Source organism: Apodemus sylvaticus, chromosome 17 (assembly GCF_947179515.1).
Source record: "Apodemus sylvaticus chromosome 17, mApoSyl1.1, whole genome shotgun sequence".
NCBI classification, from domain to species: domain Eukaryota; kingdom Metazoa; phylum Chordata; class Mammalia; order Rodentia; family Muridae; genus Apodemus; species Apodemus sylvaticus.
The window spans coordinates 44,629,503-44,651,004 of NC_067488.1; the positions used below are offsets into that span (position 1 = coordinate 44,629,503).

The window sequence follows — 21,502 nt, forward strand, 5'->3', positions numbered from 1 at the left end:
AGGGGTCAGGCAAAGAAGCTGAGGTCAGGCACCTTAAAGGGAGCCTATGAGACACTATTGATGAAGCCTAATTATAGTGAGAAGTCCCAGCATATTAGAGATGCCAGCACCACGGGATGACCACCAGGAACAGCAATGGAATGGAGTCAACCAGAGCCTAGAGTGCTACAGAAGGCAGAGCCGGAGAAGTGATGGATCCAGAACAAGGAGTTATAAAATTGAAGTCCTTGGAGACCCCAAGATATTCCAGAAGACAGAGTCATGTGATATCTGCTGAGGAAATCTGCTAATAGGGAGTGGAACCAGCCAAAGAGAATTGTCATCAAGGCAGAAATGAGTTGGAATTAGACATGGAGATGCAGAGTTTGGAGTTTTCCAGCTGACTGTGGTCTTTTGTTCAGGATTTCCTCACTCTGGTGTTTTGGAATGGTAATGTATATCTATGATGTTGGAAGTATGTGATCTGCCTTTTGACTTTGATTTATAAAAGATTATAGGGGCTGGTGAGATGACTCAGTGGTTAAGAGCACCGACTGCTCTTCCAAAGGACCAGAATTCAAATTCCAGCAACCACATGGTGGCTCACAATCATCCATAACGAGATCCGACTCCCTCTTCTGGAGTGTCTGAAGACAGCTACACTGTACTTTCATATGATAATAAATAAATCTTTAAAAAGTAAATAAATAAAAAATAAATAAAGGATTACAGTTAAGTGTTTGGATGAATCTCAGAAGAGACTTTGAACTTGGGACTTTTAACATTGTTGAGACTATTATAGACTTTGGGACTTTTGAAGTCAGACTAAATGTATTTTGCTTTATACTTTGGCTAGGTGTGGATCCCCCATAGACTCAGGTGTTTGACTAAGCCTAGGGTCAGGGAGTGGAATGTGGTGGTTTGAATATGCTTGGCCCAGGGAGTAGCACTACTAGGAGTGTGGCCTTGTTAGTGGAAGTGTGTCATTGTGGGGGTGTGCTTTAAGACCTACCTCCTGGCTGCCAGGAAACAGTCTGCTCCTGGCTTCCTTTGAAGACAAAAGAACTCTCAGTTCGTCCAGTAGCATGCCTGCCTGGACACTGCCGTGCTTTCTGCCATAATAGTACTGTGTAAGCCAGCCCCAATTAAATGTTGTCCTTTATAAGACAACATGCCTTGGTCACAGTGTCTCTTCACAGCAGTGGAAACCCTAACTAAGACTCAGACGGCAGCAACTTTTCAATCCTCAGAATTCTGAGAGAAGCCATCACCAGCCAGCAGCAGCTCAGGGAAGAGGGAAACCTAGTGCTTCCTGATCAGCTGTGACTCTGTGATAAGCTGTAAACTCACCTCATACTAAAAATGAACCATAACAATTCATTTCTTACACATCTACCATGGACCTTCACAATAAGTAAAAGTAAAGGAAATTTCTTCAGACTGGCTATGGGAACTCAGTTCTACAGTAATAAAAAGTACAGGGAGTAGAGATGTGCTAGCTCAACATCTTACTCAAAAACAAATATCTTCAGCAAAACAAATATGTATAAAGGAATATATAAAATGTATAATGTAAAAATATATATATTAACTCAGTGGGTACAGGTACTTACCATCAAACCTAATGACCTCAGTTTGAACCCTAGAATCTACACAGTGGAAGGAGAAAACTGATTCCTTTAAGATGTCATCTGGCCTCCAGGCACATGCCATAGCATGGCTGTGCAACCAAACACACATACACAAATAGATAAACACATGCCTCTATAAATATCCATTTGAATATATTGTCCACAGTGTCGTGGATTCATGTGAATTGTGCTTCTAATGAAGGCTCTGCTCACACAGACAAGGATATAACCCATGGCCTGAGCCCCACCTATTGAAGCTCCCAATGCACCTACATGCAATGACAGGGACTTTGAGGACCTCAGCACAGTGGTGACACATGCCTTTGGTCCTAGGACTCAGGAGACAGAGGCAGGTGGATCTTAAGAGTTCCATTCTAGCCTGGTCTTCAGATGAATTGCAGGACAACACAGAGAAACCCTATCTTGAAAAATAAAGAAATGAAAAGGCTGCAGGTGGAGGTCTGCATGCAGGACTAAAAGGGCCTGGCTTTCCAGGTCAGAACAAATGGAGGCTGGGGAGTCTTGGCGGGCATATGGCCCACGCAGGGACTTCAGGAAGCAAGATGAGAAGCCACTCTTGTATGGGTCATTGCTATGGAGAGGTTGACCCTATCAGAAGCATCTTTGCTTCCTGCTTCTGTCTTTACCCAGCCCTGTCTCCCTCCAGACCTCACTGTCACACTCTCAGCTGAACTTTGGAATGTTTCTGATTCTTTCCAGCCATTTTTAGTCTGATGTACCCAGTAGCTAAGGAAACAAGCCCGTGAGAGACTTACGTGCCAGGAGTAGTGACTGTGGGTTGGCCCTGCCCATTCCTCAACACTTAGGAGACTTGGGCCTTGGCAAACTCAGAGAAGAAAAAGGAAATATCCCAAAACGTGTGAGATGTACTCTCCACTTGCAGTCTTTTTTTTTTTTTTAAGATTTGTCTTGATGTGTTTGTTTTGTCTGCATGTATGTCTGTGCACCACATCTGTGCAATGCATAAAGAAGTTGGAAAAAACCAGGCAGCGGTGGCACACACCTTTAATCCCAGCGCTTGGGAGGCAGAGGCAGGCAGATTTCTGAGTTCAAGGAAGGCCAGCCTGGTCTACAAAATGAGCTAGGACAGCCAGGGCTACACAGAGAAACCCTGTCTCAAAAAACCAAAAAAGGCCGGGCGGTGGTGGCACATGCCTGTAAGCCCAGCACTCTGGGAGGCAGAGGCAGGCGGATTTCTGAGTTCAAGGCCAGCCTGGTCTACAAAGTGAGTTCCAGGACAGCCAGGGCTATAGAGAATCCCTGTCTCTGGGGGGGTGGGGGGGGAGGGACACAAAAAAAAAGAAGAGGAGGAGGACGAGAAGGAGGAGGAGGGCGAGAAGCTGGAAAAGGCATTGGATCACTTGGACCTCTCCTTACTGGTGCTTATGAGCTGCCGTGTGGGTGCTAGGAATCAAACACGGGTCCTCTGCATGAGCAACAACTGCACTTAAGCTCTGAGCTCTCTCTTCAGACCTCTACCTGCAGACTTTTTTTTCCTTAAGAAGCACTTGTACATTGGCCTAGCCCAATCTTACTTCCCATAAGTCTCCCACAACTGCCATCTTGTAAAGAAGTTAAAGTTGGCCTCCTGGAAGATAAACAGCACATACTCAGTTATGACTGTTTCTGTCCCTCCTCCAAATTTATATGCTGAAATCCCGGTCCTGGTCCTTTCTGACACATTAAGAAGTAGGAGCTTTTTTTTGTTTGGTTGGTTGGTTTTTTGTTTTTGTTTTTCCGAGACAGGGTTTCTCTGTGTAGCCCTAGCTGTCCTGGAACTCACTCTGTAGACCAGGCTGGCCTCGAACTCAGAGATCCGCCTGACTCTGCCTTCCAAGTGCTGGGATTAAAGGCGTGTGCCACGATTGCCCAGCAAAGTAGGAACTTGATAGGTAAAGAGGTCATCAGCGTAAAATTCTGATAATAAATAGTTATCATAAGAGAAGAGGCCAGGGGCTGGAAAGATGGCTCAGCAGTTAGAAACACTGACTGCTCTTCAGACGGTCCTGAGTTCAAATCCCAGCAACCACATGGTGGCTCTCAACCATCCATAATGAGATCTGACGATGCCCTCTTCTGGTGTGTCTGAAGACAGCTACAGTGTACTTCCATATGATAAATAAATCTTTAAAAAAAAGAGAGAGAGAGAGAAGAGGCCAGGGCTGCAGAGATAGCTCAGCAGTTAAGAGCACTGACTGCTCTTCCAGAGGTCCTGAATTCAATTCCCAACAACCACATGGTGGCTCACCATCATCTGTAATAGAATCTGATGCCCTCTTCTGGTGTGTCTAAAGACAGCGATGTACTCACATAAAATAAATAAATACATAAATCTTTAAGAGAGAGAGAGAGGAGAGACCAGAGAGCTAGCTCACTCACCACCATGTGACAGCAAGAAGACTATCCTTTAAAACCACCAAGAGCCCAACTATGCAAGTACCTGTGGTGGCTAATCTTAGTTGACAACTTGACAACATCTAGAATCAGCTAAAACACAAGCAATGGGAGACTGCCGATCAGATTATTTGAGCAGGTAGAGTCACCCTAAGCTTAACTGACACCTTCTAATGGCAGCAAGATAAAAGGAAGTGAAACACAGACTGGCTTTTGCATCCTTTCTCTCCCTGTCGAGCTCCTCCATCCTGTTGCTGCATCACCTTTCACTGATATTAGAACTAATTACAGCCGGGGGGGGGGGGGGTGGTGGCACATGCCTTTAATCCTAGCTCTTGGGAGGAAGAGGCAGGTGGATTTCTGAGTCTGAGGCCAGCCTGGTCTACAGAGTGAGTTCTAGGACAGCCAGGGCCATATAGAGAAACCCTATCTGGAAAAAACAAACAAACAAAAACAAATAAACAAACAAAAAGAACTAATTACTTTGGGCCTCCCAAGTACACAAGAGAAGACCAGCAGCTCTCCAGGAATCCTCCAAGTCCTGTTCCATGGATACAGCATCTGCTCTTGAACTATGGGCTGTGAGAAATACTTAAATCTAAGTCTCTAGAGCAGTCTTGGTGGCTGGCCAGTTTACTAGCACTGACTCTGCTGACAACCATCTGCCACATGTGTGAAGCCACTGCTTGTCTTCTGAGCACAGGACTTGAACAATGCCTCAGGAAACAGATGAAGCCATCTCTGCTGAGTCCTGCTCAAACCACCAACTCCCAGAATTAGCGGCAAATTTTATTTATTTATTTATTTTTGAGACAGGGTTTCTCTGTGTAGCCTTGGCTGTCCTGGAACTCACTATGTAGACCAGGCTGGCCTCGAACTCAGAAATCCTTCTGCCTCTGCCTCCCAAGTGCTGGGATAAAGGCATGTGCCATCACCACCTGGCTTAAAATTATTTTTAATTTATTAATTTTTTACATGTAGTAGAGCTCTGTCTACATGTACACCTACACACCAGAAGATCCCTTTATAGATGGTCTTGAGCCACCATGAGGTTGCTGGGAATTGAACTCAGGACCTCTAGAAGAGCAGCCAGCATTCTTAACCCCTGAACCATCTCACCAGCCCTTGTTTTCTGCTTTCTGATTTTGTGTTGTTGTTCATGTTAAGAACTAAGTTTAACTTTGATTTATTTGCAGCAAAATCTGATGGGCTCACAGGTCCAGCACTAAGACGTGTCCTTGTATGTGCTGACTGAAATCTCAGCTCCTGGGATCCAGAATGAGATCACAGCAGAGCCCTGGGCACTTGCTAAGAGGATGGGGCTTATGGATTTGTCCAAGGCTGAACAACTGTCAATGAGATGGGCACCGTCAGAATTATTTTACAGACATTGATCTTAGCAGTGATACTTGTCATATTGAAGAGAAAAGAATCTACCTCTGGGGCCAGGAAGATGGCTCAGTGGGTAAAGGCACTTGCCACCACGCCTGACAACCTGAGTTCAATGCCTGGATCCCACGTGCCGGAAGAAAGAACCAACTCCTGAAATTTGACCTTCATAGGCAATCTGTGGTACACACACACACACACACACACACACACACACACGCTTGCACACACATACCCGCATACTAAATTAAATGGTTTGTTTTTTTAATCCACATCTAGTTTTTGACAGCAGGAGTAGAAGTGTGCAGTCCAGTCACCTTGACAACCATGTCATTTTTCTGAAGGGTAGTCTGACATCTGAGTCAAAAATACCTTTAAAAGAAAAAAAATATTTACTTTGATTATCTGAATATATTTATGTGAGTGGGGGTGTACACACACAAGCAAAGATGCGTTTGGAGGCCAGAGGCATGGGATATCCCTAGAGATGGAGTTATAACTGGTGTCTAGACACAAAGTGTGGCTGCTAGGAATCAAACTAGGGCCTTCTGTAAGAGCAACTGTTGAACAGTGTCTCTACCCAATGTTACCGTTTGAATATTTTATTCTTAGGAAACAATGAAGCATATTCAGAGAGTAACATAAAAAATATCAAGTGCCACATTGCTTATAAATTCCAAAACTATGGAATACGTTTATCACACTAAAATTAACATGATGTGTACATGGATATGTGTGAGGGGTGGTGGGTATGACTTCAGTGAAACTCAGCACAGAAAAGGGGAGGTATCCGAGAATGACTGCATTGGGATCTTCCATCATAAAGCTTAAAATGCCCTTATATGGGGGCTGGAGAGACGGCTCAGTGGCTGAGAGGACCGGCTGCTCTTCCAGAGACCCAGGTTCCATTCCCAGAACCACATGGTTGCTCAGAATCCTCTGTAACTCCAGTCCCAAGTGATCCGATGTCCTCTTCTAACCTCCACAGGCACCGCATGGCAAAACATGCAGGCAAAACACCCATACACATAAAATAAGAGCCAAAAAATTAATGTATTAATTAATTTAAAAACAAATTGGCCACCCCTTGTGCTCGGCAGGCTCACAGCCATATCCCTGGGTGTGACAGGTGCAGTCTTCAGAACAGCCCTGTGGTATACAGAGCTGGAGTCAACACCTGAAGCCAGCACTTCAGTTAGGATGCAGGCCCACCAAACATGATGCTGGCTCAGCTTCCTGTCCCCCGGCTCAAAGGACAGTTCTGCCATCACCTGTCTTGCCTATCCTGAGCCAGTACTTTGTGGCCATCTACTCCTGGCCTGCTCTCTGGGTTTTCTGCCCTTCCCACGCCCCTACCCACCCACCGCACACACCCATTTTGTTTTTCTGGACTGGGTTTCTCTGGGTAGCCCTGACTATTCTGGACCTCGCTCTGTAGACCATTCTGGCCTCAGACTCAGAGATCCACCTTCCTCTGCCTCCATCATCCTGCCCTGCCTGTGCTTTTTCTCCATGAAACATGCCTGCTTGCAGAGAAGCCCACATGCAAGTTGCAGTGGAGAATAGGTAGCCCTTCAGCAAGCAGAGAAAACTGAGTCGCACATCCATGTTGCCCACGCTGTAGTAGGCTCCTTCTTTTCCTTCCCCAAGGAACATTTGTCTCTAGTCCCTCTCCATCCCCTCGGCGTTTATGCAGCACTGCCTGCACTGCCTTCCAGCTCTTACAATGCAAGGGCTTCCTCTGGTCTTCCCACCTTCATCCTGATCTGTCCCCAAGTCACCTTGAGTGTACCCTAGGCCTGGCCATACATACTTTCCCAGCCTTAACTTCTGAGACCTCCCAGATACTGCCTCAGTAAAGTGTATCCTGGCACTAGTGTAAGGGGAACGTGTCACCACTGGACTTCCTGGTTGGACCTCAGTGGGAGGGGATGTACTGCTGGGACTAGATGTCTCAGGGTGGGGCGGGTACCCAAGGAGAGCTCCTCCTTCTCTGAGTAGAAGGAGATGGATTTGTAAGTGTGGGACTTGGGGGAAAGAAGGGAGGGAGGGAGAGGCTGGAATATAAAGTGAATTTTTATTTTTATTTTTTTTAAAGATTTATTTATTTATTATATGTAAGTATACTGTAGCTGTCTTCAGACAGTCCAGAAGAGGGCATCAGATCTTGTTATGGATGCTTGTGAGCCACCATATGGTTGTCGGGATTTGAACTCAGGACCTTCAGAAGAGCAATCGGTGCTCTTAACCGCTGAGCCATCTCTCCAGCTCCAGAAACTTTAAAAACAAATCGTTGTTTTTTAAAAGTTCTCGTTGAGGGCTGGAGAGATGACTCAGCAGTTAAGAGCACTGACTGCTCTTCCAGAGGTTTTGAGTTCAAATCCCAGCAACCACATGGCTCACAACCATCTGTAATGAGATCCAATGCCCTCTTCTGGTGTGTTTGAAGACAGCTACAATGTACTTACATATAATAAATAAATAAATCTTTTAAAAGTATTTTTCTCTGGAGAACGTGGGCAGAATGTCAGCTCCACTGTGTACACCTTACCTACAGCCACACACACTTCATCGGCCTTCCAAAACTTCTGCTCCCCCTCCACTGACTGACTCAGCCTGCACTCAGTTTGGGAATCTTTTCCATTCCACTTTCAGGGTGTGGCTCTTCAGCCTCCTTCCTGACCAGCTCAACAATCATCGTCAGCAAGCTGGAGCCATCAGCTGAGCATGACACTGAATGCTGCAACGGAAAGGCCCTTGGCAGGCCTCCTGGAGAGCCGGGAGCAGGAAGTGACTGAAAGAGAGCGCCAGGACCCAGCATGCATCGCTCTGACACCCCCCCCCCCCCCCCCCCCCCCGCAAAGCTTCTCAGACCCACAGAGCTACCCCTGGTTTATTTTGTTGGTGTGAAGGTGGATAATCTCAGGATGAGCTCCCTCTTGTTAGACTCAGTAAAACTAGACACAGTAAGGCTTCAGCCCCATGTGTCTGGGGCAATGACTTTTCAGGAGCCCTCCCAGAGAGTCTATTCTACATGGACCTGTGCTTTGCAGGCCCAACCCACAACACACAGAGGGTTGTGTGTGTGTGTGTGTGTGTGTGTGTGTGTGTGTGTGTGTGTGTGTGCATGTTAAAAAATTAAAATAGAATTAAAAAGAATTATTTGGTCGGGCAGTGTTGGTGCACGCCTTTAATCCCAGCACTTGGGAGGCAGAAGCAGGTGGATTTCTGAGTTCAAGGCCAGCCTGGTCTACAGAGTGAGTTCCAGGACAACCAGGGCTATATAGGGAAATTCTGTCTCGAAAATACAAAATATATATATATAAAATAAAATAAAAAAGAAATATTTGTTTTTTGTGTATGTGAGTACACTAACTGTTTTCAGACACACCAGAAAAGAGCATCCCATCCCATTACAGATGGTTGTGAGCCACCATGTATTACTGGGAATTGAATTCAGGACCTCTGGAAAAAACAGTTGGTGCTTTTAACTGCTGAACCATCTCTCCATGCCCCATTTGTTTGTTTTTTTGAGACAGAGTTTCTCTGTGTAGATCCCAGATGTCCTGGAACTTACTTTACAGACCAGGCTGGCTTCATACTCACAGAGATCCACCTCTACCTCCCAAGTGCTGGGATTAAAGGAGTGCACTACCACGTCTGGTGCATAGATCTTTGTAATGGAAACAACTCAGATGAGATGGTTTAAACAGTACAACAGAGCCACCTCCACCACCTGCAGCTATCAAGCCATACCCTGGGTTTCCAAAAACAGTCAAACTGGATCTCAGCAGCCCATCCACACTTCCCCTTCCGCCCTTTTAAAAACCATCTTGCCAAGCCAGCAGTATTGGCACACACTCAGGAGGCAGAGGCAGGTGGATGTGAGTTCAAAACCAGCCTGGTCTACAGATTGAGTTCCAGGACAGCCAGGGTTACACAGAGAAACCCTTTCTGCAAAAACAAAACCCAAACAACAAAAACTTCTTGCCGACAAACACCTTTCCTCTTTGGAGAATTTGTGTGGTTTAGGTTGAATTTGGTTGGCATCCTTGGCTCTAAAATGGGGCATTCCACCAGGCTCTTGGGGATATGAACTGGGACAGTATAAACTTGTCAGAGACAGGCGGTATAGCTCCCCAGTGTCACCCTCAGATACCTGAAGAATTCCCTTAGACTTTTAGGGACCTCGACTCAGACCAAAGTTAGATTTGTACCTTTGACGCATTAAAAAACATCAGGACTAGCCAATATGAAGCAAAGTTGGGGTATAATAAACACACTTAAATATAGGATTAAGCACCAGAATTAAGGGAATTAGAATGAATGAATGCTCAGATGGAAATCACGGGCCAGGGGTTCTCAAAGAGAAATCACTCAAAGTAAGACACACTCATGCATGGGCACAGGCTCCTCGAGGGATAATTATAGCTGGTTGTTTTACAATAATCATATATTGTGTTTTGGTGGGATTTGAAATTTTCTTCAAAAAGCTGCTAAGAAACCTAAATGAGGGGCTAGAGAGATGGCTCAGCGGTTAAGAACACCGACTACTCTTCCAAAGGTCCTGAGTTCAATTTCTAGCCACCACATGGTGGCTTACAACCATCTGTCATGGGATCTGATGCCCTCTTCTGGTGTGTCTGAAGACAGCTACAGTGTACTCGCATACATGAAATAAATAAATCTTTTTTTAAAAAGAGAAAAGAAACCTAAACGAGGCTACCAGATGGTTCCTGGGGGACAATTTGTTAGGGTCACAAAAGTCCTTGTGCCTACAGACCACTGGGGACACCAGGAATATTAAACACACAGGGGCCTCTTCTCAACGGAGGATACAAAATGCCTGCTTTCCCATCCTGAAGGCTGGGAATGGGTTTTATCAACAACCGGATGACATATCTGTGGAGGCAGACCTCACCCACCTGTCTCTCTAGAGGGAGACCTCACCCAAATTCCCCAGAATGATTATCCCAGACTCCCTGCTCCCTGGACCATTACTCATCCGTAGAGGAGACATCACACGTACTCTGTGGACTACTGACCTCTATAATGTCAGTCAAAGCCCACATTCAATCTATAACTTTGAGCTATAGAACTTACCCCCATGGTCACATGGTCACATGGACTTTGTAAAGGAATTTATATGTGGGCACACACCTTAAGATTAATTGTGCATCTGGAATTGGACTGGTTGTTACCTGAAAACCTTTCTCTAAATTGTACTATGTTTTAAATCCACTGACAATGAATCACCTGGCGTTAGATTCCTGAAAGTCTGATCCAGGTTGACAAGGTCAGTTTGAGGGGGCTTAAAAAGAGAGGATTGGATTGGGGGTTTAGAGAAATGTGGCACGGCGGTGTGGGGGAAGGGGGGTGTCCAGGCAGGCCCTTGTCCAGGCACCTCTTGCCCCTGAGGGACCACACGCACACAGACATGGTATAGAATAGAGTTTATTCAGGGTAGAGGTTGGAAGTTAGTGGTATAGTGGAAGTAGAGAAAGGCAGAGAGAGAAAGAGAGAGAGAGAGAGAGAGAGAGAGAGAGAGGCCATCAGCCATGACCACGTGGAGGGGGGGGGGAGGAGAGCTCAAGGGGCAGAGAGGTGAGAGTAGGATGAGAGAGAGGAGGGGCAAGTAGCCCCTTTTATAGTGGGCCAGATCTATGGGGCGGGGCATACCTGGCTATTGCCAGGTAGGTGTGGGGTGGAGCTTAGACAGAATACTAACACAGTCTGCACTCATCTCTCATCTCTCCAAGCCTTTTGCTTCCTTGTCTGTCACCTGCAAGGACCCCTGGACAACTAACAGTAAAGAGTGAGGACCTAGCCAAAGTGATACAGTTCAGGCCTTAGACCCGGCAATGCTGCTTAATATCTAGACGTGAGAATGTTATCTTTATGTCAGCAGCCTTTACTGCTAATGTTAATCTTGCTTCTCCGCTGTTGAGAGGTTTCGATCTGATCCCAGGATGAGTAAGGGGGGTTCTTTCCCGTCCTGTGTCGTCATAAATTTCAGTTTTGCTATCCTGCCTCTGCGTCACTATCTAGTCTTCCATCTGCTAAGTCCTGGGCCTTCAGGGAAACTAACAGACGAAAAAGAAGCCCTGCTCCCAAAGCAGCGTCTTGCAGAAAGACCCGGGGGGAGATGCTGTGGTCGGTAGGGGTTGGAGGCACAGGCCGCTATGTCCTTTCATCCCACCCAGCTGGTTCTGGGATCTGACTCCCTCAAGAGGAAGGAAGGATGTGACAGGAACGGGCACTTACACGTGGGCCTGGGCTATGGTGAGGTAACATGGGACCCCTTTAACTTCCACTGCCTGTCTCCAGGGGACAGCTGCTGGGCCACTTTCCCTGCACTTGGTCCCTCAGCACCCTGGGTCTTTCTGCAGCCTCTCCTGACCCCTCGGAAGTGACACTTGCCCCATCCCATCTGGACCCAAAAGGCCTATCCTATTGGTCCCATTGTGCCCAGTGCTGCCTGCAAGATTCGCTGAAAGCAGACTGGGCTGGAGGAGGGGCCAAGTTAATGCTTCCCTCCCTCCCTCCCTGGGGAGGAGAATCAAGCAGCTCAGGAACTAGATAGAAGCTCCTCTCTACTTCCTCCCTCTCATTCCTAGATCCTCTGGTTACAGAGTCCTGACTACGCTCCCCGCCCCCACCCCACGCCCACCCCCACCCCCACCCCTATGCTGGCTGCTGACTAGTCCTGAGTCCCTTTTGTCATTGGCCTTCTTGTGTTCCACAACTTGTCCCCGTTCTGTGACCAGGGTCGTTAGTTCCTGAGGTCCACTGCTGTTATTGGCCCCGTGTCGCCGTTCTTGACCCAGTGCCAAGTCTGGCAGGCAGTAACCGCACAGTGTACTTCCTCTTTAGCAGGACCATACATGTACAGGCACGCCTCCCCTAAACAACCCTTCTCCCACTCGCCCCAGAATTTAGTCCAAGGGTCTCAGGCCCTGGTCACAGTTCAGCCACAAAGGCCTGTCCAGATTTTGCCCAGAGTGGCCTTGGTCACCCTCATAGACTCCCAAGCCCCATAATCTAATCAGAAGGAGGAAGCCGGTCACACAAGGTGTCTGGGTGTTGCAGCAACATGTCCTAGACACCTAAATCCTCAAGAGGAACTAGGGTCCCTCGGCCTGCGAATGAGGCCAGAGTGGGAATGAGTCCTGGCCCTGTGCATACACTAATGCCTTCCTGCCGTGTCCTTCATGCCCTGTTCTCTCTGACCAGGCTGTCTGGAGCCAACAAGCTCAGCGCTTTTGTTTTGGGGTTATTATTAAAGAACTGAAAATGTGAATAAGGGATGCACAGCAGGCACACATGCATCCAGGCCGTTGGCTACCTCAGACCGCTGTCTGCAGAAGGCAGGCACAGGGATGCATGCATAGGTGTGCACTTGCATGCACACACACACACACACAGAGAGAGAGAGAGAGAGAGAGAGAGAGAGAGAGGAGGGAGGGAGGGAGGGAGAGAACAAGTCTTTAAGGTAAAAACCTAGATGCAGCAGAAAGGAGTGGCTCAGGAAGGGATAAAGGCCTCCATTGCCATGGTCGTGGCATCTCTGCCCTGGGTATCTCCAGCCAGATCCAAGGTTGGGTCACAAGGTCTGCACTAGCAGGTGGGCAGAGCTTGGTTTGCATTACCCCTTGCCCAGGGCAGGAAAGAGGCTGATCCTTCAGGAAGGGAGAAGGCAAAGAAGACAAGCCCCCAATACCTAGAGTCAGGAGCTAACAAACTCAGAACTTCTCATTTCAGATTGTTTTTTAAAGTACCGAAAATTGTGAACAAGGAATTACACCCCCATAATGAAGTGCCCAGTCGTCATCGTGGAGAGACCACACCAAGTTAGCATCACGTGCATGGGCCCCTCCAACAGAGAGGGGGCCTACAAATATCTAGAGTCAGAATGCGAATGAGCTTCTGGAGGTCTGGGGTCTTGGGAGAGAACAGCTCTGTCTAGCAATATGTTGAAATGTTATGTTGGACAGGCTGCAAACATCCCTGAAGAGCTGGGAGATGACAATGAAGGGACCTGGTCGAAGCCTGTTCCTACCATGGCCAAGCCTGGGAGAGGGGACACTCCCTACTATGGCCCTGAGGAGCCTGTAGCTAGATTGAGTGCTTCTACGAAACTCCAGACTTATTTAAAACATTTTTCCTTATTATTTTATGCTTTGTCTTCTTGTATCTCTCTCTCTCTCTCTCTCTCTCTCTCTCTCTCTCTCTGTGTGTGTGTGTGTGTGTGTGTGTGTGTGTGTGTAGTGCCCATATGAGTGCTAGGAACTGAACTTGAATCCTCTATCAGACTGCATGTGCCCTTAACTGTTAAGCCATCTCTACACCCCCCGGCCTGGGAGTCCAAAGCTTTTAAAATAAATGCCATCATTGAGAAGCAATTCATACACCATATACTCCAGCCATCTAAAAGTGCATAATTCTGTGAGTCTAGTATATTCAAACATGTATAGGCAAGGTGGCTCATGCCTTTAATCTCAACATTCAGGAGGCAGAGGCAGGTGAATCTCTGAGTCCCAAGACAGTCCTGTTTATTTTGTGAGCTCGGGGCCATCAGGGGATACATAAAGAGACCCTGTCTCAATTAAATTAAATAAACAAATGTGTACATAAATACAGGTGTGTAGCTAATGCCCATACACACCCTCCAAAAAACACTCCACAACCATTAGGAGTTTCTCCCGTTTCTTCATCCCTTAGACTTTGGCAACCACTAACAGACTGACTTATCTGGGGGATTTCATACAAAATGACTTGCACAGGAATGTGTCAGGTATTTTTGTTTGTTTGTTTAGTTGGTTGGTTGGTTGGCTTGGTTTAGTTTTGGTCTGGCCTCTTCTGCTTCTGACAGTGTATCTTGGAAGTATATTCATGCCCCCCCATTGCTGTGCAAGCAACCTATTGTGTGTTGGTGACAGAATTTAGTCATAGGGTGCTTTCTTGCCTAGTGTGTGCAGGACCCAGAACTGGAGAAAAAAATATTGTATGTTTCTTCTCTAGTTCATTTGTTTGTTTGTTTGTTTTTGGAGACAGGGTTTCTCTGTGTAGCCCTAGCTGTCCTGGAACTCACTCTGTAGACCAGGCTGGCCTCGAACTCAGAAATCTGCCACCACCGCCCAGCTAAAATGTTGTATGGATTTCCTATTTTTTAAATCTATGTATGAATTGGTGGACATTCAGGTTATCTACTTGGCTCTTTAAAATGTTACCATGGAGACTGAAGAGATGATTCAGGGGTTAAGAGCACTTGCTGCTCTTACAGAGGACCAGGACTCAATTCCTGGCTCCTATATATGGTGCACGTGTATCCATGCAGACAAAACACTCCCACACATAAGGTAAAAGTTTAAAAAATCTCAAGAGAAAAATGTAAACACTATCACAAACATTGCTGTACACATTAAACAACTTTTCACCATTGATAGCCGCAACCCCAGGATGATCTCTTGCTTTGGATATGCACCTAAAAGTCCAATTCCTAGGTCACCTGGTATCTCTACATTCATCCATTTGAAAAATTGCCTTTGTATTCTAGAGCAGCTCCTCTGCTTTCGGTCTCCTGTCTGAAAGGACCTCGGGGTTTGTTTTTCTAGTCTTACTACTATTTACTTAGGATGACAGCCAGTCTACTGGCTTTGACGCTATCTAGTTTTGATTTGCATTTCCCTGATAACTAATGTGGTGCTGGCAGGCAGCTGGTACAATCGTGTATCTCTAGAGAAGTCCATTCAGAGCTTTTACTATGGCACAGGTGTTTAAGAAAAAGAATGAGCACTGAGAAGAAGTTGTAGGCACCCGGACCAGAAGAAACCGAAGCTCCCCGATTACAGGGTCTTCCCGACGCCCAGGAGGGCTCCGGAGGGGAGGAGGAGGCTAGGGCAGGCTGCGCCGCCGGCGCGGCTGCTGTTCCGGGAGGAAGGGCTCCTTGAACTCCCCGCGCCGCTACGTCGTCGGGCTGCAGCTTCACGGTTTCACTTTTGTGTCCTCGAGAACCGCTCTTGCTGGTACCTCCCGTTGCTCCCGGGGTGAGCAGACAAGAGACCCCACCCCGGTACCCCGGCAACCCAGCACAAACCCTGCTTCGCTTGGTGGACCCAGATACCTCGGCAGGGGTGAAGATCGTGGTGAGCAACTTTGCCCTCCCGGAGCCCAGTCGCCCCTTCTTAGGTGTGGTCTACTCTATGGCCCGGATGCCTGCTTGTTGAGTTGGGGATTCGGACCTTCCCAGAAGCCCCACTATACCTTGAAGACAGCTTGAAGAGACCCTAGCAGCTAGAGCCTAGCCTCTATGGAGGTGACCTTCTAGGCATACAGTGGGACCAGCCTGGTTTGGGCTTGACGCTGGGGCGGGATGAGTGGGGGTGGGTGGGTGGGGGAGGACGGGAGGAGGAGGAGGATGGGAGACTCTCTAGGCTTCTGGGCTGAATGCTGATTTCCTGGCCCACAAGTCCCTCCCTGATCCCCAAGGACCTTCCTGGCCCAGAGACCCAGTTTCCTAGGGGTAGAACTGTTCCTCCACGCTGCACAGGTTGCCTGTCCCAGGCCTGTTTTGGCCTCTGACCCGTGAAAGTTCAACCAGGTCAGGTAGCTCACAGCTGTACACGAGAGCCTCTGGGACTATGGCTTTGCTGTGAGCTCCTGTACCAAGTCCTCTAGAAGTGGGGACTTGTGTTCCTTCCCCAACCTTGGCCCTCAGCCAGGGAGGGCAACAGGGTATCTTAGACTTTAGCAGGTGGCCAAGGGCTATGCATGGTAATCAACGGTGTGGATAGTGCCCGGCCTGCTATAGGCTTCCTCCTCCTCCTCGATCAAATGCGGGAGGCCCCATGGAATGACAGATAAGTGAGCCACAGAGTGAATTGTTGTGTTGGCCGGGCAGGAGGTACCAGGACTAACAAGGCAAAGCTACTTTGAAGGGATGGGGTTCTAAGTGCTGGAGGCATCTAAGGATGGACCTCTGCCGGCTGCCTCCAGGATCATGCCATCGGCCTTTGAGAAAGTGGTCAAGAGTGTGATCAAGGAGGTCGGCGGCAGCAGAGGAGACCTCATCCCAGTGGACTGCCTTCGGAATTCGACCAGCTTCAGGCCCTACTGCCTCCTGAGCAGGAAACTCTCAAGTTCATGGTTCTGGAAGCCCCGTTATACCTGTGTCAACCTGTCAATCAAGGACATCTTGGAACCCAATACTCCAGAACCAGGTATCTCCTTGCCCACCCCCCCTCTTCCCCATCCAAAGCCCCTCCCCACACCGGATTGAATAGAAGAAGGGAGAGGGTAAAGCCCAGCCTGCCATCTTACTGGGCATGCTCAGCTCTACTCCTCTGGCCCTGTTTCCAGAGTAGGGAGTCCTTTAAAGCCCCCATTGCTACAGAGGAAAGACAAGGCAGTGGCTACTGGAAAAGGACCTTAGAGCTGGTCTCGTTTTTTTTAGAACCGGAGTGTTCTGGCCACTTCCAAGTCTCTGATGTCATTGATGGGACCGTTGAGGGCAGTGTGACGTTGTCAGGCACGGGAGAAGGGAAGATTTCGGGTGGAGCTGCAGTGTCTGACAGTTCCAGTGCCTCCATGAATGTGTGTATACTGCGAGTGACTCAGAACACCTGGGAAATCATGCAGCGTGAAAGGTGAGCCCCTGAAGAGGCACCGGCTCCCTTACCTTGAGCCCCCACACATCTCGGGAAGGTTGCTGGGTTGAGGGCATGGGAAAGCTTCTGAGGCAGTATCTCTCAGCACTGAACAAGGGAAGCCTCAGAGGAACCGGACAGTATAAACAACGGCAGGCTGGGAAGGATGTTAAGCCTCGGTTGCCAGGACTGTGTGTAACCTGAAGATCAGGATATCGAGGCAGAGCCCAAGAGCCTTGGAATCAGGCTGAGCTCCTGGTTGCCATGGAGAGGGACTGACCTGGACCTGTAGCATTTATGGATTGTACATAATGGAGTCCCCCCCCGCCCCCCCCCCGCAAGCACACGTGTCCTCCGCTTCTCTGAGTTTGAAGCGTTTGAACTTGTCACACCCCCATGACCACCTAGATAGACACTGTTGGGAGCGCCCTGGGGGTGGGAGGGCCGTTCCCTAGCCTGGTATCCACAGAGTCCTGGATTCCCTAGCCGTTCCATCTCACCTGTCAGCAGGATGGGAGGGAAGGAAGCTAGGCTACGGTGGGCAAGCCCCGGCAATCTTTCTGTAGGCACCTTCAGCAACCTGAGAACAAAATCCTGCAACAGCTTCGGAGTCGTGGGGATGACGTGTTTGTGGTGACCGAGGTGCTGCAGACAAAGGAGGAAGTGCAGATCACGCATGTCCACAAACAGGAGGGCTCGGGCCAGTGTACACTGCCTGGAACCTTATGCTTGCAGGTGTGTGGCTAGCCCCAACACCTGCCTAGCTCTACTTAGGCACATAGCAATGGCGGGAATCTTTAAAGCCAGGGGCAGTGGTGGAAGACTGGATTGGGAATTACCAATGGCCAGCCTGTCACCAACACCCCCATTCATAGCTATTCACTCTACACCCCTGAGCCCATATCCATCCTTCAGGGTGAAGGCAAGGGCCACCAAAGCCGGAAGAAGATGGTGACCATTCCTGCAGGCAGCATCCTTGCATTCCGAGTGGCCCAACTGCTCATTGGCTCTAAATGGGGTGAGTGGCTAGAGACTGTCTCTAGAGCCCAGACTGTGTGGCAGAGAAGCAGGAAGTCTGGAAGGCATCAGCTAGGGAATGCTCTGGACATCTGGCTGCATGATCTGCATCCCCTGCATGCCATCTGCAGACAGGATGGCCAAGTGTGCCGGGAACTGATATGTGGGTGATAGGGGTGGGATCTCATGAGGTCCCAGGAGCCCTGGGGATAAGGGAGTTGGTGACCCGCTTGCTTCTGCCTGCTCCCAGATATCCTCTTTGTCTCGGATGAGAAACAGAGGACCTTTGAACCCCCCTCAGGTAAGGCCCCAGACCCTCTGGCTCTATATACCCCTTAGCTTCGAGGTGTTCTGTGCACACATACACGTGTCTACACAATGGGTGAGGTTCAATTCAGACGATGATGATGCTGGGCCTGCTTAGCTTTCCATTTGCCCCAGGCTGCCATTACTAGGAGGGATGGATCTGGGAGGGTCCAGGGAAAATCTCAGCCCTTTTGGACATGAGATAATGGTCCCTGGGTCACTGCACAAAACAGCTCTTCCCCTTCCACCACCCTTATGTGCTGCCTAGACCACACAAGAGCAGCGGGCAAGAGGCGCCGTGGCTTTAATCTGCTCTCGGCACTACATTCCATCGGGGAGCAGTTCAAGCTCATGTCAGGTCAGTTCCCACCCTGAGCACCCTGGGGTCCACGGGCTCTGCGTCTGCTCCCTGGATCTGCCCCCTGTTCCCCAAGACCTCATGGGCATCGGCTGGTACTGTCCCTCTGTCCCTCCAGATGGAATCCATGATGAAGAAGAAATCAGTGAAGACTGCCAAGGCCTGTATGCAGAGGTGAAGGCTGGCTCCTTAGAACTGGAGAGCATAGAAACGGAGTTGAGACAACAGCTGCTAGTGGACATCGGGAGGCTTTTACAGGACCAGCCCGGCATGGAAGTCTTAGAGGCCTCAGTGAGTGAGAGAGTGTTGGCGGTGGACAGGGCCTGCCCAAGCCTGCCTTGCCTCTCTCACCCTCTCCCTACCTCAGCTGGAGCAGGGCCTGTGCAGTGGTGGACAGGTGGAGCCTCTGGATGGCCCAGCGGGCAGCGTCCTTGAGTATCTGGTGCTCGACTCTGGAGAGCTGGTGCCGGAACTCGCGGCCACTATCTTCTACCTGCTGGGAGCACTGATTGGTGAGCAGCCAGCCCAAGGCGGGGCTAGTAGGGGACAGGAAGGGAGGACTAGATTCTATATTGGGCATTCTGGAACCCTCCCTCAGCCCAGATCTCTTCCCAGTGCTGAGTGAAACCCAGCAGCAGCTGCTGGCTAAGGCTCTGGAGACGACGACGACGGTGCTGTCAAAGCAGCTGGAGCTGGTGAGAGGACATGGCCTTGGGAATGCAGTGGGGTCCTGGGTGCATTGAGGTTGACACAGGCAGGTGCTGCATCCCTCGGGCTCAAACCACGGCTGCATCTATAACCTCTTACCCTCCTCTGTTGGTAGGTGAAGTACGTCTTGGAACAGAGCACCCCGTGGCAGGAGCAGAGTTCTGTGTCCCTGCCATCCGGGCTCCTTGGGGACAGCTGGGATGAGGAGGTTCCCACCTGGGTCTTACTAGAAGAATGTGGCCTCAGGCTGCAGGTGGAACCTCCCCAGGTGCACTGGGAACCAAAGTCTCAGGGCCCCACATGTGCGCTGTATGCCTCCCTGGCCCTATTGTCAAGTCTAGGCCAGAAACCTTAGTAGTCTGTGGGGCCTCCCTTCCCACAACATCTTCATGCCCTCCAGCCAGGGCAGAATCTTGCCAAGCCCAGCCTCTAGGAAAGCCAAGAACCCAACTCAGGGTTAGGATGCAGTGAGACCCAGGAGTTGGGAAAACTCAATAAATGTACAAAGAAAAGAATGCGCTGCATTTTTGAGGAGTACTGGATCATCGGTAGGATGGGGAAGGGTGGGATTCTGCTGCCCACATAGAATCAAGATGGGTAGGAAGCCTATGACCTCACTCCTGTCTCCCTGTGAGGACAAAGTGAGCCTGCCTTGTTGTGTGACAGACTTTTTCCAGGGTGACACGAACAAATGTCTGCCTACCCCTTGTCTTAGTTAGGGTTTTTATCGTTATGAAGTGCCACCATGACCAAGACAACTCTTATAAAGGGAAAACATTTAATTGGGGCTGGCTTACAGCTTCAGAGGTTCTGTCCATCATCATCGTGGTGGGAAGCACAACAGCCTGCAAGCAGACATGGTGCTGGAGCAGGAGTTTAGAGTTCTACATCTTGATCCACAGGAAGCAGAAGGGGACTGGGTGCCACACTGGTTGTAGCTTGAGCACAGAAGACCCCTACAGTGACAGACTTTCTTGAATGAGACCACTCCTATTCCAATAAGGCCACGCCTCCTAATAATGCCACTCCCTATGGGCCAAGAATGCAAACAAAGTCTGTGGAGGTTTTATCAGTCCAAACCACCACACCCCAGTTAGGGAACCAGGGGACAGTTCAAAGCAGGAATAGGACCAGAGTCCAACTTGGTGAGCTAAGTGATTGTGTTGGGATTAATCACAGGAATATGGATGAGGGGCAACTTACAGGAGCAAACATGACTCAAAGACAGTTGCAACACCAAAGGGTCTCACCAGCACGGGGACAGCCCATGGAAGCTGGGAACCGGAGCACACTGCACAGCCTGCAGATAGCTCCAAAGTTCGGAGTGTGTCCTTACCAACGCTCTAAAGTCCTCCAGGCAGCTCAGCTGATCTTTGTTTCTTCTAGGCAGGTCTTTGACCTTCGAAGTCTCTTTGGCAATTGGGCTTGATGGGGAGTGATTATTTGCATCTTTATTATGCATATACTCTTGGAGAAGGAGGGAGCTAGTGGACATGGCTTACATCCTGTCTTAAGGAGCTTTCTTGAAAGATGGAAACTGCTACACGACACCTGTCATACCCTAATGTGCCCACACAAACTTTTCCAGAAAAGATGCACAGAACAGTTTAAGGGTAAGTCTGTACATGGGACAGGATGACCTTCTGCTTCAGGGCACACAACTAAGGCAGCAGACTCTTACTCTGCAACAGTGCTGTTCTACAGGCGTACAAGTGTGACTACAGACAGGCAGATTCTGGTAATCAACAGGTTTCGTGACACGGGGAAATTCATGGGCTCTGTGTCTAGGGAGAAGATGTTTCTAACTGATATGGTCAAGGGGTTATGATCATGCCTGAGAGCTTGTACAGCTAGGAGAAGGCTTTGGTACTTGGTGGGGACCACACCACCTCTATAGTACAGCTCAGTCTCAGCTTGCTGAGAGGTGAAAGAAGCAACCTCTTGTCCTGATGGGTTTTTTTTTTTCTCTTTCTCAGTGGTGCAAACATAGGCCAGATTAGACCTGACTAAAAGTAGATAAAGGCAGGCTTATTAGGAGGCAGCTCTCTGGTGGG

At 48.9% G+C, this 21,502-nt stretch overlaps 1 protein-coding gene across 2 annotated transcripts; it reads left to right on the forward strand.

The window, feature by feature from the left end:
• The first annotated feature begins 15,165 nt into the window (after positions 1 to 15,165).
• Positions 15,166 to 19,972, forward strand: Gsdmd (gasdermin D). 2 transcript variants are annotated; one of them, XM_052161318.1, is made up of 11 exons: positions 15,166 to 15,559; positions 16,410 to 16,633; positions 16,867 to 17,059; positions 17,626 to 17,794; positions 17,975 to 18,077; positions 18,327 to 18,377; positions 18,651 to 18,740; positions 18,859 to 19,031; positions 19,108 to 19,252; positions 19,356 to 19,435; positions 19,564 to 19,972. In XM_052161318.1, the coding sequence occupies exons 2-11, from the start codon at positions 16,414 to 16,416 to the stop codon at positions 19,801 to 19,803; spliced, it is 1,464 nt and encodes a 487-aa protein (XP_052017278.1). In that variant the 5' UTR covers positions 15,166 to 15,559; positions 16,410 to 16,413; the 3' UTR covers positions 19,804 to 19,972. The 2 variants fall into 2 exon arrangements, with proteins under 2 accessions (XP_052017278.1, XP_052017280.1); XM_052161320.1 differs by lacking the exon at positions 15,166 to 15,559 and adding an exon at positions 15,588 to 15,729.
• Positions 19,973 to 21,502: the final 1,530 nt, after the last annotated feature.